The 22123-nt window shown below is 42.0% G+C and overlaps 1 protein-coding gene across 1 annotated transcript in view; it reads right to left on the bottom strand.

Annotated features, from left to right (window-relative positions):
* SLC24A3 (solute carrier family 24 member 3) overlaps positions 1 to 22123 on the bottom strand; it is a 327458-nt gene that overhangs the window by 245265 nt on the left and 60070 nt on the right. Inside the window, exon 2 of the mRNA XM_066595769.1 lies at positions 19283 to 19435. Coding sequence (XP_066451866.1) covers positions 19283 to 19435 — 153 coding nt within the window. The remainder of the gene's footprint in view (positions 1 to 19282; positions 19436 to 22123) is intronic.

Genomic DNA, 22123 nt, shown 5'->3' on the forward strand with positions numbered 1-22123 from the left:
GCTTTAGATTAGTAATGGGTTGCTGCTGCCTGCAGCCTGCTGATCGGATCAAGACCTCATTTTCCTTAGTCAGTTGCATGGTTCTGGTGCTTTATTTATGTTATCCTCTTGCTTCTGGTGCTGTATTTATTATATGAAGCTGGTTCTGGTGCTGTATTTATGTTATGATATTGGTTCTGGTGCTGTATTTATGATATGAAGGTGGTTCTAGTGCTGTTTTAATGTACTGAGTGGGTGTTGTATTTATACTGGGTTTGGTGTTGTATTTATAAACTGGGCTTGGTTCTAGTGCTGTAATGAATGGTGTTCTAGTGTTGATGACTGCATTAACATATATTTTAGGTAATGAAATAGTTTTATTTGATTATCAATTTAAGGATCATTTTCTGCATTGCACTACATCTTATGTACCTTGTACGCATTTTTTAATCTGTCAGGTTGGGGACCTGTTAAAAATTTGAATCCCACCCTTCAAAGTACTTCCTAATAGCCAGGAAACGATACAGGCTAGTAAGGCCTGGGCAGAAAAAGTTTGGGAAGTTCTGATCTATTGGATAACAGACAAGATACTTCTAGCTCAAAGAGTGAAGCAAAATTTGACATAGCATTGCGCACCACTATTTTTATGTAATATGGGGGGTGGGGGTGATATAGTATGTAGGCCGGTAGAGTTTTTCTTCAATGTAGTTGTAAGACACCTTGTATTTTGTGGAACGTGTTCTAGTTTTTATAGTATGCAATTTTGGGTATATATAATGTATTGAATAAGTTATTTTTGCTGGAGGGCAATGGGAAAAAAGCATTGTTAGCATTGTCTCTTGGGGATTTATTTTAATGACATTCACCATGTGGTATAAATATTATTCTACTTATTGTACAAGTCAATATGATTATGATACCACCACATTGGGTCCGGTCTCACGCGACTGGATTTGAATTGTGGATTCGGTAAAACGAAGTCATTGAAAGGCTTGCATTTTTGAATTTTCCCTCACACTTGCAGATATAAATCGCATATACCGCGAGTGGAAGAAAAATCACCAATTATTGTTATGTAGTTCTTATGGCGCTGGTAAAATGTTAGACTTGTTCTGTTACCCATAATCTCCAATAGTGAAATTCTCTTTTACTATTGGAGCAAAGGACACAATTTCAAGTTCTCACTCATGAAGCAAAATGCACCCTTATGTTGTCCCTGGAAGTTATAGGAGATACGAAACCCATGACTGCTTTATTCATAAATAGGGCCACTCTTGTCCATACGCTATGAAAAAAATTCCACATTCTATATTTTCATTTACAATTTAAACTCCTTATTTCCACCAATTGTGGACCTTAAGCTGGTACCTTTACCTTTCAAGGTTCATATATCAGGTCATCTGCTTCAGACATCAAGCTTGTAATACAAATTTCTTCACAGTGGACCGTGTACTTAGATCACAGGAGAATACATCGAATTCCTCAAAGTTAAATTGTATATGCAAGAAATGTAATATGGGTTTAATTGAACACATCTGCAAATGGTGTTCTCTCTGACTTATTTATGATGCACAACAGATGTCTGTCTTAACATTTGGTAGAGGACCAGGATGCTGTTGCCATGATGATCACATGACATGTTTCGGCATCCTGCACGGTACTTAAGGAAACATAGGAGTTTTCTGTAACTGGTAATTCTTTCAGTTTTTAAGACTCCAAACATATCTTGCTGCAAACCCAAAGACCTTATGTTAAATAAGAAATTGTATGCCATCTCTCAAAGTGTTTTTTACAACTTTTTGTTGCATCTCTTCAAAGGTTAATTAAATATCGTATAGAGACATTATTAGCAGCATTACTTCACCCTGTAAAATGCTGTAAGCCAGGCCAGAAACCGAATGGACCCAATTATAGTAAATGTAATCCATTCTGTGCCATTCGTTTTCATCATATTTGCCTCCATACAGGGCTGTGTTTTCCTGCTCTATAATGGAGCAGGATAATGGAACCAAAAAGCATTGATGTGAACGAGCCCTTAGACAGTTCCTGACTCCTACATATACCTGAATGCTTAGCCAAGAGTGCATGTGTCCTCTGATGTTGGTTTATCTCCCTTGAAAACAAAAGGATCAGGCATGCTGAAATCTAATGTACCTGATCCTGATTTCCCTGTGACATCTGATAGGGATACCCTCATACACATTAGATGGTCGGTTGATTTCACCAAAATTGTCACGTTTGGGCATAATTCAGCTAATGTGGATGGTCATCTTACTTTGTAGCACGGGAGGACCATAAAGACATATAGCAGATGTCTAAGGCAGGGAATGCACCCCCACTACTTGCACAACAGTCATAAAGTGGCAATAAACAGTTTTTTGAAAAACTGAATGTGCGCAGAGGATTTCAGGTATTGCATTTACATCTTTAGGGGGTGTTGAAAACTGCAGCTTAGAGTTACAGTACAATGTGATTGTTCCAAGCAAGAGAAACCAAGTAATCTTGTAGATATGATACCTTTTAATGGCTATATATACTTATGACAAGGCACAGACATGATGTGATTAATTTTTACTGAAAATAATACCACAACAGGATGAGTAGAGAAATAAATAAATACTTAAATAGTCCACTGATAAAGATCTGAAGGTTTTATGGACCCTGAATTAGTGTTAGGGGGTCACCAGGTCAGAGTGTTATCTGTGCTATAAATTTCTCATACTTCCCAGTCATGCATGAACCCTCTTGAAGAATTTAACCCTCTATTGAAAGTGTCAAAAGTTGTTATAAATTTGTATTCCGAAATTCTTCTATGGCTTTGTGATTTGAAATTACCTTTAAGTATAATAACTTTCATGTGTTCTATGTTGTACTCATGACTACAAAAGTGTTTGCCCACAGGTAATTCTGTCTTTCTTTCTTTCTTTCTTTAATTGTGCGGCGATGGGCCATCATCCTTGCTTTCTGTTTTTGTCCTGTTTCTCCAACATAAAAGGCCCCAACAGAACATTTACTGAACAGGATCATACACAACATACACAACATCGTACGTGAAACATGTAAATGTCCGCGGGATCTTATAGTCCTGCTGTGTTGAGACTCAACCATCAACTTTCGGTTAATACTGGCTACTGCCACAAATTTAGTTCTGTACCACATTAGATTCCAGTTAGAGCTGCAAAAATAGTGTATGAGCAGCTGAATGTGCACAAAATTACTAATGACTAATTGATTTAAGACAATGCCCTCTACATGCTTCCTGACAGTATGCCCAAGGGTAAAGATTCCCCACGTAGCCTTATCCTGGCCCTGGGCAGAAGTATCCAATTTAAATAGTAGATAGCATGGGGAAAATCACAGATATTGTGGTTTCCTACTCATACAAATGATAAGACAAGGGCTTAGGCACCAAGAAATGATTTCGGAAGAGATGTCTTATGTTATTGTATCTTAAACAGGAAAGAAGTGCAACACTACGGCCACTTCTGGGTCTTTCTAACTCCATCTATGCATATATTGTTTTGACCTTGGATCCACATGGGGTTCGGCAGAAGGTCTTCTGGGTGCATGTGATTAGGATAAGTGGTGCTGAGGACTGATCATTGTGGACTGGTAACTTTACAACTAGAAAAGCAATTTGCTTCAGAAATAAAGCACATAATAGTTTAAAATAACCCAAAAGATTCCAAGACTAATAGGGTGTGAGGTAAGGTATACGAAACAACATTAGCTCTGGCAACACATGGATGATTCTCCCTTTAGATCAATACCAACGCTGAAATCACAATATGATAGTTTCTGCCACCAAGGCCATGTGCAGTACATACTGACATGATCTCTGTGGCCAGTGACCACTTGGCGTGGTTATGTGGTTGTAAAGCACATTATTGCTTCAGCAAAAAAAACACAGATGGTAGGAGAGAAGCGCATTAGTGGTGTTGGGATAGCAAAGCAAATAATAGGTATGTGGGTGTTTTTTCCATATGTAGGTGCAATTATTTTTTTTAGAATGTTCTAAAACCCTTTTGAACTTTCTTCATGCATAGTTTTTTATGTCATTTTTAGAGGCTTGTAAAAAAAAGGCATTTTTGGGCTGGCAGTTTCTTTAAACACACGTTTTTTTTTTCCTATAGAGAGGTTCATGAGAAAGTGTGTAAAAGAATGCCACACTTAAGACAAGTGAGGAAAAAGACCACAAAAACTATGTGTGTAGCGTAATTCATTACTCAGCACTAACCTATTGCTAATGACTGGCTGCTGAGTTTCTCAACACAAAAAGTGCATTAAAAAAAAGGCAAGTAAAAGCACCATGAAAACAGCAACATTTTTATGTGACAACACCCTTAAAGTGAAACTCTGTGCAAATTTCACAATCCATCAAAGAACCAACTATGGTCAAATAACATACTAGAGCGGTTAATTCTTTTACTCTGGAGTTTCACATGCAAGTTTTCATGGTGTTCTGTGCATTATAAAATACTGGTAGTAATGAGAACTCACTAATTGCTGCTGAATTTGGACCAGAAAACACCCCTAAAGGCCCAATGTCTACAGGCGGGTTTAAATTGCGGAATCCGTGCAAAACACTCGCGCAGATGATCCGCAATTCAAGCGGCCCATAGGGATGCAGAGGCGCCCACAGCTTAATTAAAGCATGCAGATTTATTTTGCAGACCTTCCGGTCCGGAAAACAAATCGCAGTACGCTCCAGTTTGCTGTGGATCTCGCACGGACAGCTTCCATTGAAGTCAATGGAAGCCGTCCAATCTGCGGGAAAGCAGGAGTTTAAAAGGAAAAAAAAAGCAGCAGTTCAAAAAGAAAAAAAAAGTACTACGCATGCGTGCAGCATCCTCGCCCACAGACACCATCGGATCCCACTGTGGGCTCCCGCGGGCGGAATCTGTCCCACCTGTGGACATGAGGCCAGAGGGGATCACATAGCTCTCAGTATTACCACCATTATATACTGTGGGAGGAAGTCCGTGAGGCACAGCTTCAGCCAATAGCTGCAGAGCAGGAAGTGCTATCAGAGAATGGGTCGTTGTTTTTGCAACTTCTCCTGTAAAAAGTAGCGATATGCAAGCACTTTTTTAATTTCCCATCTTGTTAAAAGATTTATAATGATCAGAGCATCTTGGAAAACTTACTTTTCAGGGACTAAAGTGAATGAAGTAATGGCTCTGCTAGGCTGCATGACCCAAGTAGTCAATTTTACTAATTGTGAATATTTGCTTGGAGAGTTACTCTAAGCAACATGACATATAATAAAAAGGATTAGCAGTACATAGTTCTCAATCATATAACATGTTACGGTAGTAGCTGGTGGAGTGTGCAAATAGTTAAAGAGGTCACATTACACGTCGATCTACATAGATGGGTACCCAGCAGGTAACCACTGCCAAAACAGTCATTAAAAACTATATGCAATTAATTCTTTCTGTAGCTGGCATTAAGTAATTTCAAGCCACTAATCATCTAAATGCCAAATCGGCTATCAATGTCTTGGCACCATGTTAAAAGACTGAGTTTGGGAGACATCCATCAGATACAATAAAGAATTCAGAAGGGTTTTGGCAAGAGGGCCAGAAATGGAGAGAGAACATATTTGGATTTCAATAGACATCCTGTTATATATATTATTTATTTGAAAGCCTTCAGGGGACATGCTGGCCTTTAAACAATAAGTGGCAAATGCCAAAACACCGAAAAGAGACCTCGTCTGACAAAGTGCTGGTTTGTTTTCAGACATGGTTTGATCTGGATCTGGTCTGTGCAGTAAGGGCACTGAACTGTCGTGTCCTTATTTGACTATTTCATCAGTGAATTTACAGAGTATTTACCAATAACTGGAAAACGTAAAGAAGACTTATTTTGGGATCAATGATGCGGATAATAAATAATTTGTAGTAGAAGTACTATCATCAACTCCAAGCTGGGACTGTATAACACGTACGTATAGCCATTAAAGGGGTTTTCCAGGGAACGCCCGCCGGGGTACACTCGGATTGGAGCAGAAGTCACTACTCTGACTCATGTGTAGTGCCTGATGCATTTAACTGCAGGCACAGCTCTCACTAAAATTAATGGGAGGTGTGCTAGTAATTGTAGGTGCAGCTCCCATTGATTTCAATGAGAGCTATGCCTGCAGTTACAAGCACCGGCCACTACACAGGGGCTGAAGCAGCTGCTTCCACTCCAACCCGGTATATCCCGACTATGACAATGAGTGCTGCCTGGAAAACCCCTTTAATGATCAATTTAAATTTAAGTTTCATATCCCAATAAAAATAATATAGCTAATTATTTTATATTTATAGAATGATAACTGGTCAACATTGAAAATAGTTATTTCTTATTGATTTCAACATGCAAAAAATAAAATGACATTTAAAGTCTCTAGTTAGCTCTCTATTCTAGCATAGAGTCCATTTAAGATGATGCAAAGGTATCAATGGTTAATATTTGGGAATTTGTTTGCAAACCTGATTTCTAGCAATGAACAGGGATGGAGATGTTTTCAAGAAGCTCAGAGGAAAGTTTCCACTGTCGAGTGAAGCAAAAGCTAAGGAATGTGTCTTTGTTGGCCCCCAAAATTGTGAACTTTCTAAGGACTAAAACTTTTAGTATGGTTTCCAGGGTAATGAGAAAGCAGCTTGGGAAGCTTTTAATGGTGTAATAAGTACATGCTTTCCCGGGTAACAGGCGAGCTGATAACTACCATGTTTCCCCGAAAATAAGACAGTGTCTTATATTAATTTTTGTTCAAAAAGGTTTAACTTTTTTACATGTTTAGCTGCCTGGACACTAGTTAAATTGACTTTTTAAAATTAACTGTTAGCAGGGCTTAATTTTGGAGTAGGGCTTATATTTCAAGCATCCTCAAAAAGCCTGAAAAATCATTTTGCATCCTCAAAAATTCTGGAAAATCATGCTATGTCTTATTTTCAGGGTATGTCTTATTTTCAGGGAAACAGGGTATGTTGAGATTGCAAGCAACCTTCTAGAAATTAGGCTGCAACATATCTCTTAAAATCAACTGTCTCGATTCTCATCTGCTAGGCATACAGTATAACCAGTAGAAAGAGGGAGATTGTGATCCGGCTGTATGAAGCTTTGCTGAGACCAAATCTGGAATACTGTGTTCAGTTCTGGAGACTTCATCTACAGAAAGACATTGATAGAAGTACAACGAGTCCAAAGACATGGTGGAAGGTCTTAAGAAAAAAATTAGGAAAGACTTAAAGAGCTTAACTTGTATAGCCCGAAGGAAAGAAAGGAGAGGAAGACATGATGGAAACCTTCAAATATGTTAAAGGGAACCTGTCACCAGGTTCATGCTGGCTGATTTATTCTGAAACACTCTGGTGTTTCAGAATAAACACTCTTTGAAGTTTACCTATTTGACTCGGGAATGGAGATCTTGAGTCAAAGAGGTGGGCCGCACCGGCGACTATGCCCACAGCATGAAGAATGATAGCTCTTTCTCTGCTCGTGTATAGAGACTATCAGTCAGCATAGTGCAGGATTTAATAAGGGTACTTTACTTTAAGACATCAGACTTATGTGGTTATTTAACAGCAATCCCACCAAGTGACTGGTCAGTTCTTAAAAAGAGATGCACTGAAATACAAAATATCACATTACACTTGCTATCAATGGGTTCTATCCTCTGCATATTTTGCACGCAAAAGCCTGCAAAAATGCGCCCGTGTGTAGGAGCCCTAAAGCATATGTCTATAACTAACGTCAGTAAGAATAAAAGCTTGTATTATATCTGTTTTTATGGATGTTCTCTATTATGTAAATTCAGGAAGTAACCCAATACTAATTCTACCGTAATAAAACCATATAAGAGAAGATACATCAGAGGGTGCAATTTGCATTTATACAAGAAAAAGCAGGAAGTTAAACATGTCTATTACAGGAGAACGGTATCGTTATGAAAATTAATGGAGCTCTGAACTTAAAACACAAGGGAGGAGACGCGGAATTACGCACAGCCACAAGAACGTTATATTCTATATTAAAACTTGCAATTAAAGGGAACTTGTCATCAACTGTAAGCACCATACACTATACTTTAGGTGATGTGGAGTTCACCGAGCATATTTTCATACTCACCTAGTTCCCATTCCTGCGGTGTTCCCGGTGAAGTCAGGGCGTGTACACCAGCTTGACTCTTTCCAGAAGGCCGTACTTGCGTGCTTTAATGGAAATGAATAGGTGTGTGTCTGCACAGCCTTCTGAACAGAGTCAAGCTTGCCTACCAAGGACAGAACAGCAACAGGGGACCATAAAATATTTATATGAGAAGAGGCTTCCAAGACTACACAGCATCTAAACTAGAAGCACTGTAAGGCTGCTTTCACACCTGCGTCAGTTCAGGGTTTCCTTCTCTCTGCTCTGCTTTTGGAGGAGAGAAATTGAAATAAAACAAAAAAGAAATTGATGTTTTTTCCCCCCATTGATTTCAATGGAGTCTCAAAAAAAGAAAGGCTTCAGTTTGCTTTAATTCCGGGAAAGAAAACTAACAAAATGGAAGCAAACAGACTTTCTATTTGTTTTCTGTTTCTTTGATACCCGATTTAAAGACAATGGGTAAAATACAGATCCGTTTTTTTCCTTTTCATTTCCGTTTCTCTCTTCTAAAAACAGAGCAGACAGACAGAAACCCTGAATTGAGCGCTAACACAGATGTGAAAGCGAACCAACTTGAATGGGTCGGGGAACCCCCAGCAAAATCCGGCTCTGACAGCATCTGGAGACTGCGCGTACCTGTCTTCTCCTTTTATCCGGCTGTGACAAGCCACCATCAAACATGCGCTGTACAGATTTTATTTAAATGTTTATGTTTCCCGTCGTTAGGAGATCCCACGGAATCCGCAACCTGTCCGCAATGTTAATTGCGAAAGGGCTGTTGGTCGAATGACTTACTTTGACTTCAATAGAAGCTGACCATGCGGAATTTGCACTAAGTGGAACATGCTGTGATTTTTTCCTCCACTTTGATTCCGCGAGTATGCCGGAAGAAGTGCTTTTTCATAGTACATACTTACTGCGGATCCGCAGTGCGGACGCCGAACGTGGATTCTGCAATGCAAATCCATTCATGTGCAGACAGCCTTAGTTTATAGTGCTTATAGTTGGTGACAGGTTGCCTTTGAGTTCTTCCAAAAAATTAACTGTATTTGTGGAATTCTTCTTGGTTATCAGATAATCCCTCTTCCTTAGGCCTCCTTCCCACGAACGGATTTACGCCGCGTAATTCGCGGCGAAAATCCACTGCGTTGCCCGCTGCTATTAGGTTCTATTGAACCTAATAGCACAATGCTCACGATGCGGAATTCCGCACCGTGAAATCTCCCGTCCTCACCCGCGGCAGGCTCTATTTGCCGCGGGTGTACGCGCTGACGGCTTCCATTGCAGTCAATGGAAGCCGTCCATGTAACGCAGCGGAAGATAGCGTGAAAACGCTTTCCCGCCTACCGCCGCCGCGTCATATGACGCGGCTGGCGCGTCACGTGACACAGCTGGCCGCATCATGTGACGCGGTGGGCGTGTCACATGACGCGGCGGCGGTGGGCGGGGAAGCGTCTTCACGCTATCTTCCGCTGGTAAGTATGGGGTCTCTCGGAGGCGCCGTGACGGGCTTCGCTGCGGAATATTCCGCGGCGGAGCCCGTCACGCTCGTGTGAAGCCGGCCTTAGGCTGTTTGAAGTTTCTGTTGCACCGGATAGTCGTGATAATTTTGCACTAGCTTTTCCTGAGATGATTTATGGAGAAGGATTTTATTGGTTCCCATGAATTGCTTTAGGGGTATTACTTGCACGGTATTCTCACTACAATGGTTTACTGACTTGGACTTGGTGGATGACCTAGCTCTCCTCACATCAACACTCCCAAAACTCCAACAAACATCATCAGCAGTTCCATTCATCTGGAACAAGAAGCGAGGATGGTTATGGATTAACTGTGAGAAGTCACAGATTATGTGAGTTGGATATGCCACACCCAAAGATGCCTCAATCATGGTTAACCAACAACAGTGGCTGCAAGAGCTTGACTGGTATGCCTACTTAGGCAGTAGAATCCCCAATGACGAACATGACGAATGCCGAACTTGATGTCCAGTGTTGTATCGGGAAGGCGTGGGCAACTTTCTAACGTCTGTGCCTTATATGGTCTACAACCTTACTTCCATTACAAAGCTATGACTTCTGAACACCGTCATAATCGCAACTGTATTATATATTATATGAATTTGAAACATGAATAGCGACCACATGTATTAACCAATGACCTGAAGTTTTCTAACAATGCTGCCTTTATTGTTTTTCAAGGTCACTTACCATGATTGGGTTACAAATGAAAAAATTTACCCCTGGCCTGATATGCAGCCACCTACTCCCGAGTCATAAAATGTTGACTCTGTTTTGCTGGACACATTCGATGCCTTCATTAGACAAGACTGGCAAAAATTGCTATCTTATGGAATCTGTGAAGTATCGGTGGAGAAGGCAAAAGATCACCTGACATTGTTCATTTATAGAGGATTTGTACACTGTCGTCTTTCATACAATAATGTCAAAACTGCTGCCTTTGATCACCAACCATGGTATTTTCTTGTCATCCAATGTGCCAAAGGCATTGAAGGTCCTAAGTCAAAGTAAGTAATCTTTCTAGGCTTTTGATCAGTTTTTTATTTCCCTGGGACAATATCTTTTATACTGCACCGAAGAATTGTGGTTTTAATTATAAAGAGACTCCCTTTAAATAAGGCCAGCTTCAAACGGTCGACTTTGCAGGGAGAATAGAACCCATGCTCTATATTTCTGTGTACTTCCGCACCAAAGGCCCCCATAGAAATCAATGGGGGTGTACAAATGCGCACACAATACGCAAGGAGATGTGTGAAACACTGAATAACTCCACTGGAAAAAGAAAACATGTGGGAACCCATAAGCCATTTATCCATGACTTATGGAGGCAAAGAGTACAGTAAAATATGCCGCTGCGTGCCCAAAAATTGTTCATTCCGCAAACACGCAGGCGTGAGTAAAGTCTCCTGCAAACTGGCAAGAGCAATATTGGGATGTGAATGACGTCCTGATATCGCTCTCACAATCCTTCTGGAAGCCCTGGATGCGAGGTGTTTCTGCAGTGAAACAGCCTCCCATCCCAGCAGGGCTGAAGGAATCTCCTGCTGTGGCTGTCACAGCCACAACAGGAGATACTGTTCTTCTCCCATTGTTTCCAATGGGGCAGGCGGCAGCAGCGCCAGTACCATTGAAATTAATTGGAGATGCTCGCGATCCTCTGCCACCGCTGTGACAGCAGTGGCAGGGGACTTTCCGTAATGAGGATTTTCAGGAGGGGCGTGAAATATAGCCCCCCCCCCCTCCGAAAATAATCAATGACTATAGAAAAAAAAAGAAAGAAATCACCCAAGTAGCGCTGTCATCTCCGGTGTGCCTTCTTGCAGGTCCTGGGGTTCTTCTTCTGCTGCTCTTTTGGACTGCCGGGGATTAAAAATCTCCGCCTCAGCCAATCAGAGGCAGTGCTTTCAGGGGGCTGGGATTTTAAATCTCCAGTCAGAAGAGAAGCAGAAGAAGAGTGCCAGGGACCTGCAAGAAGACGTGCCGGAGATGTCAGCGCTACTATGGTTATGTATTCTTATTTATTTATTTTTTTTCTACAGCTATTGATTATTTTCAGGGGGTGTGTGGGATCTTATATTTCAAGCCTCCCCCAAAAATCCTCGTCGTGGAGAGTCCCCTGCCACTGCTGTCACAGCAATGGCAGAGGATCGCGATCCTCCCCCATTGATTTCAATGGGGCTGGCGCTGCTGCCGGCAGCCCCATTGGAAACAATGGGCGAGATCGCGATTTTGTTTGAAATCTGCATCGCAAGCGTTGAAACATTGCAAATGTGCATGGAGCCATTGGCAGCCATTGGCTTCATATTTTTGCGATCTCTCGCAGCCTTGCAGCGCTGGGAAATCATGCGCTACTCTCACCAGTGTGAAGCCATCCTCAATACGTTTATGCTCAGGTGAAGCTGGCCTCAACAAACATCAGGTTGCTATTTGACGTAATATTTATTTCCTCCACTAAGCCACAAGTCGCGGATGTTATCCGTAGCCAGATATGTACTATTAAAAAAGTCCCTCACAAAGAAAAATACAGTTAATGTTTATACAATATATTATTATAAGATGCATATCATCCTTAAGAAATAACAGCATGAACCGTTCTTCTCTGCTGTGAACAATGGAACATTATGACAAATGCCAGCAACGTGGATCTTGTCTTGGCACACCCATCGCTTATTTCATTTCAACTGAGATCTTTACAACTGATGTCTTTACAGTTTAGACACCACAATGTTTACACCCTACTGATCACCGTTCCTGAAAGTGGATCTTTATTGAAAAGTGCGTTAATTAGTAATACAAGGATAAAGATTACAGGATATAATGGGGTTGTCCCATCTTTGAAGATGCAGTCATTGGTGCAAACTTCTGATCTTTCCAGGTCTCTCTTCCCAGGAAACAGCTAATTTTGATGGGGTATGCCAGACATAATGTAGTATTACATGACCGCCATTCAGATTGTATGAGCTTGGCTCAAAGAATGGGAACCTCTTTGTAAGGGCTTATTTAAACGAACACATGTGCGCTGCGTATTACGTGTGCATAATTTGCACATGCGATAAGCAGTGAATAGAAAGCACTGATTTCAAAGGGTTTGTTAACAGGAGCTTAGTTTGCACGGGCATTTCGTTCACAACAAAAAATAAGCAGCATGTTCTATTTTCGTGTGCATAGCACAAATAGCCCATATTAAACTAATTCAATGCATTTACCCATTGAAATCAACAAGATCATGTTTGTGTGGTTTTTTGCACGCAAGTACACAGGATATGTGAGTGCAAAAAATACAGTAAAATACGCACAGATGCATGCAAAAACGTAAAGTTCATCACTCAAGTACACTGCACAAACCACTCGGTAAAGCTGACATGGAAAAGGACTTGGGGATTTTAGTTAGCTATAAGCTTAACTGGAGCAACCAGTGTCAGGCAGCTGCTGCCAAGGCAAATAGGATCGTGGGATGCCTCATGATGAGAACATTGGGGCACATGATGAGAACATTGGCCCATTGCCAATGTGGTTCCAATTTACAAAAAGGGGTCCAAAAGTGAGCCTGGTAACTACAGGCCGGTAAGTCTCACTTCAGTAATGGGAAAAATATTCGAGGGGTTCCTGAGAGACGCCACCAAAGAATACCTCAAGGAGAACAACGGTATAACTCCTCACCAGAATGGATTCATGAAGGGTCTATCATGTCAGACCAATCTGATCAGCTTCTACGATTAAGTAAGCTCTAGGCTGGACCTGGGAGAGTCTATTGATCTCATATATCTGGATTGACATCGTGCCGCATAATAGGCTGATATATAAAATGAGACAGCTCGGATTGAGTGAAAACGTGTATCTGGGTAAAGAATTGGATCAGAGATAGAAAGCAGAGGGTGGTAATAAATGGTTCATACTCTGATTGGGCCACCATCACTAGCGGGGTGCCACAGGGCTCAGTATTGGGCCCCATTCTGTTCAATATATTTATCAATGACCTAATAGAGGGGCTGCACAGTAAAATATCAATATTTGCAGATGACACAAAATTACACAATATAATCAATGCAACGGAGGACAATGTGCGGCTACAAACTGACCTAGATAAGCTGGGGGCTTGGGCAGAAAGATAGCAAATGAGGTTCAATGTTGAAAAATGTAAGGTTATGCACATGGGTAGGAGAAACAGATGTCACCAATATACACTAAATGGGGTACTGCTAGGGAAAAATGATATGGAAAAAGACCTGGGCGCACTGGTGGATTGTAGACTAAACTGGAGTAACCAATGCCAGTCAGCTGCTGCAAAAGCTAATAAAGTCTTGGGGTGCATTAAAAGAGGTATAGGGGCGAAGGACGAGAACATTATTCCACCGCTATATAAGGCACTTGTTAAGCGCCACATGGAATACTGTGTACAGATCTGGTCACCGGTGCTCAGGAAAGATGTTACAGTACTGAAGGGCAACTAAACTAATACATGGAATGGGAGGACTAGAATACCCAGAGAGGCTATCAAAATTGGGATTATTTACCCTGGAAAAAAGAAGGCTAAGTGGTGATCAAATAACTATGTATAAATACATGAGGGGACGATACAAGGATCTCTCCCATGATCTGTTTATACCCAGGACTGCGATGGTAACAAGAGGGCATCCGCTACATCTAGAAGAAGGCAGGTTTTATCGCCAACACAGAAAAGGGTTCTTTACTGTAAGAGCAGTGAGACTGTGGAACTCTCTGCCTGAGGACGTGGTGATGGCAAAATCCATAGAGGAGTTTAAAAGGGGACTTGATGTATTTCTAGAGGGGAAGGATATTACAGGATATAAATCTTAGGTTAATTGTTAATCTGGGTACACAGCAGGTGGGAAATATTAGGGGTTTATCCAGGGTCTGATTGCCATTAGGGAGTCGGGAAGGAATTTTCCCCTAAATGGGCTAATTGGCTCCTGCCTCTTGTTTTTTTTTGTCTTCCTCTGGATCAACAACATAGGAAGATAAACAGGCTGAACTAGATGGACATTGTCTTCATTCGGCCTTACATACTATATTACTATATTGTTCTGCCTCTTTACAAGTCACATGGAATATTGTGGACAGTTTTGGGCATCGGTACTCAAGAAGGACATAGCAGAGCTTGCACAGGTATAACTAAAGTAATAAATAGAATAGGCGGACTACAATACCACAAGAGGTTATCAAAATTGGGGTTATTTAGTTTAGAAAAAAGATGTCTGAGGGGCGACCTAATAACTATGTATAAATATATCAGGGGGCAATACAGAGATCTCTCCTATGATTTATTTATACCCAGGACTATAATTAGGAGGCACTCTAATAATTATGTATAAATATATCAGGGGACAATACAGAGATCTCTCCCATGATCTATTTATACCCAGGCCTGTGACTGTAACAAGGGGGCGCTCTCTACATCTAAAGGAAAGAAGGTTTCTACTCCAACATAGAAGTGGGTTCTTTACTGTAAGAGCAGCGAGACTGAGGAACTCTCTGCCTGAGGACGTGGTGATAGTAAACTCACTAAAAGAGTTCAAGAGGGGCCTGAACTCATGATGTTTTTTTTTGCCTTCTTCTGGATTAATAATGTACAATAACAGACTAAACTGGATGGACATATGTCTTTTTTTAGCCTTACATACTATGTTACTATATTACATATAAATATTACAAAATATGTTGTATATTTTAGCGTTACCATTTGCAACTTTTATCTTTACATGCACAGCAATTTCCGTCAGGAGTTGTATAATTCTTTGTATAATACCCAACTAAATAAATCAAGAGTCAATGTCAATTTACTGCATTGGCCGCGTCTGTATCCAGCCAAACATAACCCTCAATGACAAAGTTTATTTTAGTTGCAAGAATTGGGACAGCCAATCATAATAGAGGACTATTGTATTATATGTATTAAAAAACGTAGTTCCTGTGCATATTCTACAAATTATATATACATATTTTACCTAGGATGTGTAATCAGAAAAAGGCACGCCATCAGCAACTGCGGGATCATACGACGTCCATGCAGACAATATGGTTTTTATAACAGAAATAGCAATCTTTGGTTTAAAAAAAGCCCCAAAACTTACTTTGGCAAAATGAATGAAGTTAAGGCTGACATGTAAATGAACAGTCATGCATATTACTCAAGTCAGGCACATATATTGTAGCCAGTTCATCAATTCCAGTGAAGTTTTACTGGCATTGGTTCTGTGGTTTTGCAGCCAATGCTCAGGAAAGCTAAACATTGTATAGCACATTCCATACAGTCTTACATCCTATATTTGTCTTCAGCCCAGAATATATTTTTACATCTTTATGCAAACCAGCTTTACCCAGCTGGTTCGTATTATTCTATATACTTAAATTTGCTCATGTCCTGAACTATTTCTTTCAGATTTTGCATGAGCACAAAAGGATAAAACAAGCAAAATAAGCCAAAGAATTTCCATTGTAGGCCCTCGTCGGTTATATGGTCGCTCTTATCAAATGTTCTTTAGTTGTAACACATGGAGACGTTTATGAAAATTAGCATATAAGTAATACTACAGAAAACGGGGTGTAATTCAGGGACTCAAGCTTGGAAAATATACAACAGAAAGTGCAACAATACAGTATAGACCGAAGCACAATACAGACTGATGGCTAATAAGGCAGATGAAGAAGCTGTTTAGGTTAAGGGCCGGATTCACAGCGTATTTACGCGTATTTACGCTGTATATTTGTGGAATGGGTGGAATTTGCGTGCGCAATACACAAGGGGATGTGTGAAACAGCGCAATTCTGCGCAATGTACAGTATAACACGCCAATAGCAACACCAAAAAGCCTTATTTATAAAGATGTTGCGCTGTGGCGTGTGCAAAAAGGCACACTGGTGATCGTGATATCGCCGCGAGAAAATCGTGGCAAAATCGCATATGTGCTCATCCGATGGCAGAGCGTCAGCAATGCTTTTCCTGGGCAAACATCACACATCACTGCTGCTTGAAATTTTCTTGCGCAATAAACGAAAGAAGGTGTTGCTAATGCTAAAAATGCATTGCACGAGCATTGCAAGTTCATGCGTTGTGATGCAATAAAGTGGAGGCCCCATAGGGAAACATGGGCGAGGAAAAAAAAAAATCACAAAACACAGAAACAGAGGGCAGGCAGCAATTTGCAAATCTCACAACATCACATGATAGATCACATCACAGATGGGAATCAAGCCATTGAAAATCATACGTTTTAGAATTCTACATTTTCTTGCGCTCTCGCATCGCAACGAAAATCAGCGTGAAGTGTGAAGACAGCCTTAGGGCTTATTCAGACAGGCATGTATCAGTCGGGTTTTTAAGCCTGGCCGATATACGCTGCTCCGGGAGCTAGTGAACTGAGCTCCCGCTACCTCTTTGCCCTCTCTCCGCCCCTCACCACTGTTTGCAATGAGAGGTGGCGGGCCTTAGCTCTGTCCCCGTCCTGTCCTCCCACTGCAAGAGGGGGCAGGAGCTTAGTGCACTAGCTCCCGCTGCGGCCCGCCTCCTCCTCTTGCAGAGAGGGCAGCATAAATTTGCCGGGCGTGAAAACCCGTTTAGTGCCGTTCACTGTGCATGTAACTGCTCGGTCATTCACAGTGACGAAGAGCAAGTGTGTCTACATTTTCCCCTCTTTTTCTATAGCTTGCAAATCCTGGAAAACCCTAAAAGTGGCAGGGAGCGGGGCGCCCTGGTCCCTGCCACTTTTAACCTAGCAAATGGTCATGTGCCGTTCATTGTGCATGTAACTGCTTGGTCATTCACAGGGTTCAGGGGTGATTCTTCTAAGGCTGAGCAGTCACATGCACAATGACAATGCACAGCATGAGCCCGTCACTGCACGACAGCTTCTTCTGGATTCCTCGCCATGGAGACCAGGGTTCCAGTACTTGATAGTGAGCCGGCAGAGCAAAGGACTATACAGTTTCATCTATATTTTATACATTTTAGGGCCTCAGTCACACGGGCGCATCGGCACCCGTACACCAGCAGACGTATGTACCTGCAGACGGCCGTCTCTCTGCAGCGCTGGAGGAAAGAACATGTGACTGGCTTCATTGCCGGTCATGTGTTCTTTCCTCCGGCGCTGCAGAGAGACGGCCGTCTTTAGGTACGTCCGTCTCCTTCCTGCAGTCACACGGGCGCATCGGCGCCGGTGTACGGGTGCCGATGCGCCCGTGTGACTGAGGCCTAAGCCTGTAATTTATTATGTCCTGGAAAACCCCTTTGACAAACAATAGTATTAAAAAATCCATTGTATCTTCTTGTGCCCTCCCTTACAGTAAATTGTACATTTTTAAATAGCAAAATAATGCAATACCAGGATACCATCCATGGTACACAAAGTTGCAAATATTCATTTTTGTGCTTATAATAGTAAATATCTCAATAAACAACAAACTGTAAAACCTTAGCCTCAGTCAATGAAAACACAACTTCTCAACTGTTCTAGCCTAATAAGTGTGCCAGCTGCATCCTATTACCAGAGCTTCTGTCATTCTGGGCCTGAGCATTTTTGCATCGGCTAAAGAAGTACTTACAAACATTACATGTTGGAACCCTTTATGTCTGCAGGTACAACCTATGAGAATACTTAAAGGGAACTGGTCATGACATTTGAGACCCATAAACTATATTATGGGACTCCAACATGAAGGAACAAGGAGCCCGGGAAGTAGTGTTTGGTACTTACTGGTCCCCGTTTCAGCACTGTGTCCCCACAAACTTACTGTGCGCACACAACGTGACTCACCCATTGAGTCATGCTGTGTACATGTGTCAACTTCACATGGACACAGCACTAGAACAGGGGACCTGGTGAGTATGAAACACCACTTCCCGGGCTATTGGGCTATATTTCAGCTCCATAATGTAGTTTAAGGGGCTTAAAGGGGTTGTCCCGAGGCAGCAAGTGGGTCTATACACTTCTGTATGGCCATAATAATGCACTTTGTAATGTACATTGTGCATTAATTATGAGCCATACAGAAGTTATAAAAAGTTTTTTACTTACCTGCTCCGTTGCTGGCGTCCTCGTTCCCATGGAGCCGACTAATTTTTGGCCTCCGATGGCCAAATTAGCCGCGCTTGCGCAGTCCGGGTCTTCAGCAGTCTTCTATGGAGCCGCTCGTGCCAGAGAGCGGCTCCGTGTAGCTCCGCCCCGTCACGTGCCGATTCCAGCCAATCAGGAGGCTGGAATCGGCAGTGGACCGCACAGAAGAGCTGCGGTCCACGAAGACGGAGGATCCCGGCGGCCATCTTCAGCGGTAAGTATTGAAGTCACCGGACCGCCGGGATTCAGGTAAGCGCTGTGCGGGTGGTTTTTTTAACCCCTGCATCGGGGTTGTCTCGCGCCGAACGGGGGGGGGTTTAAAAAAAAAAAAAACCCGTTTCGGCGCGGGACATCTCCTTTAAATGTGATGACTGGTTCCCTTTAATGTAATGAAACTTAGAAACTCAATCACAATATCAGGTAAAGACCGCATAAAACGGCAAACGGTGGTGTTGACATCTTTTAAAAGGTACCCAGTGGTCATAATATAGAAGAAAACAAGATGGAGATACACAACCCAATGAGGGAGATTTATCAAAACTAGAGTAAAGCAAAAGTGGGGAAAATTCTTACCTGGTTCAGTGCAGTTCTTGCGATGTCTATGCTCAGTTTGAATTTCAGTGAAATTTTCATCATCCGCCCATAGCAGTCCTCGTCCATTACTATTGGCAATGACATCTAATACATTTCTCTGGTTTCTATATAAGGAGTCGTTTTCTTCAATACCTACAACATGAACACAAAGTAGATTTAATCAAGTTGTCTATGGAGATGAATCAGTCTTAAAACCTTATTGTACTCAGATTTCTCTCTCAACTCTGACTCGGTAAGACCTTAGTTCTGATGCATTTAGAAACAGAATAGCTATATCATGGGCATATTTGGAATATATCGGCTCATTGGACTTGTTATAGCAGCTCTTCCACAGACCCTATGTACAACAGTGCTGTAAATAAAAGACACCAGGCTCTACGGCAAACATGAAAATCAACCCCCTTCCAGGTTTTGCTTGACACCACCATACCTCTAGCCACCTGAGACAGCAGGTCCTGGTGATATCATCCTAGTTTCATGACTTAAGTACATTTTCCAGTTCCTTGATTAAAGCAACCTTCCATTTTGCTTGTTCTGGGTGCCGTTTTTGGGCAACTAGAATGGCCACTGACATCTTTCAACTACCTAATTACACAAAATGCATAGGCAGTGTTAGGGCTACCAATGCACTATACCTGCTCAGTCATTGGTTAGTGATGCATACATGATCAGTGCTGGCCAATTACAAAGCAGCCATCTTGACCTACCAAAAACAGCACCCGGAAGAGGCAGAAAGAAAAGACCATCAAGAAGATCATCTATAGGTAATATATCCCTTCCACCCTCCAGCCCAGGGACAAAAGTTTGTCATGAAACCAAAAGGTCGCTTTAACATTGTAGCACCTGTGGAGGCACATTCATGTGTGGGTCAGTACTGTTGTATCTTGTCTCCACCAGAAGAATGGGTGGAGACAAGATGCATGTCCAAAACCAACACCCACAACATGATTGGCTGAGCTGGATAATCAGCTCTTCTAGTTTCGGTGGTGTCTGTTCCCCCCTCCCCTCCAATACATTCCCCCGCTGTCAAGCTCCCAGGGTGGCAAACCCCTGAAGGCGGCACTACTGTGGGCTCGTAGCTCCGCAGTGCCTGGGGACCTTCTCCCCTACTGGTGTCGGCCCTGTCATTCCCCAGACCCGCTGTCAAACCCCTGACGCCGCAGTGGCCGCAGAGCTTCTTCTATGCTGGTGTCGGTGCCTTTTATTTCCTTCCCCCCGCTGTCACTGCCCCCGGCACTCTGCTGTCTCCCATCCCTGGTCCGTCGAAGTCGGTCACCTGCTGTCTCTCTGCTCGCCGCTGTCACATAATGCTTGCAATGCGAGGAGACTGACAGCGCAGGATCCGTGAAGGGGAGAAGGGAGTCACTGGCCTCCGGCGCTCCGACTTCTCCAGTCCCTGCTCCAGGTGCAGATGATGACCCACTGTCAGTCTATTTGCCGGCCTCATATAATGCTTGCAATATGTGAAGCCAGCGAGGACACTGACAGTGCAGAAGCCAGTAAGGGGACAAAGGAGAGCCAATCAAGTTGTCGACATTGCTTGTGGGTGTGCATTTTGTCTCCATCCATTCTTTTGGTGGAGACAAGATACAACAGAACTGTGTGGGTCCTCACCACCCATTCAGATCAACTTTGAACAGACTCTTTCATTCAGGAGCCCTCAACAGCCACTTGGGCTGCTATATGGTAAGTACACCGCTTCATAAGACTCATGGAAAGGGACAAAATATTTTCTAAAACAACTACAGCAGATACTCATCATGGAAGAACAAAAGTCTTTAGATGAAGATTCTTCAAAAAATGCTGTTTCCAAATCTACCATTGTAAATATATCCTTGATGATTTGGAACAATTTTATATATTTTAATTTTTGCATCTGGTGGCAGAAGGTTGGCAAAACAAGAGACCTCAGGCTAAGACTCTAAGCTAATATTTAGAAGACAATTTTCCTATAAATGCAAAGGTCTCCTTGGTGAGACAGTGCAGACTAAACATCTGATTCATAGGTCTGCAAAGAACAATCGCGAAAAATGAAACATCAGAAAGAGTTTTAAAATGATGGAAAAAATTCTGATGCCCCTAAGATGAAACTCGATACATTTCACAAACCACGATGCCATTCACTGTCATCTACTAGAAAATGCTGCTTCAGCTTTTTTCATTTTATAACAAAGTCGAAAAGGCTTGTGTAACGTTCATCACAATCATTGTGCAATCCTCTTTTAACAAAATCAGGATTATTACATGTCGACTACTCCTAATGTCCGGGGACTCAGCTAAATCTAACTTCAAACAAGCCTAGTGAGCTGTTCATGAAAATCTTACAGATCATTCTACCTTGCCATGTTTGTGACTCATGTTTGATCCGGACAAGTAGCGTTCATGCCTTCGGCTCTTCTTCCACTAATGCTGGCCAGAATTTGCAGCTCTGAAGCAATTACACAGAAACAATAGCGTTCCGCAGAAACAATATGCATATTTATAACCTGTATTCATTCTGGATGGAAGTTGCTTAGTACATTTATTCGGCATATACATATTTATAAAGGGGAAGTATGTCAATTATGTTTAAAGATGTTTTCACATTATCTTTAAATATTAATGGTGGGTGGGGGTCTCAGGACCCTCATTGTTCTATTATTGAGGAACACAAATCTGATATTGTGTCTAAAGAATAAGAAGTCTTACATTATTATTTTTTCATAGCATATTTATTGATGCCAATATAGGTAAAAGTACACATATTCTGTAGAGATGGAGGAAGGGCTCTCCAGTGGGCCATAGGAACCCACTGGAGAGCCTATGGCCCACAAGGAACCC

Source organism: Eleutherodactylus coqui, chromosome 3 (genome assembly GCF_035609145.1).
Source record: "Eleutherodactylus coqui strain aEleCoq1 chromosome 3, aEleCoq1.hap1, whole genome shotgun sequence".
Taxonomy (NCBI): Eukaryota; Metazoa; Chordata; class Amphibia; order Anura; family Eleutherodactylidae; genus Eleutherodactylus; species Eleutherodactylus coqui.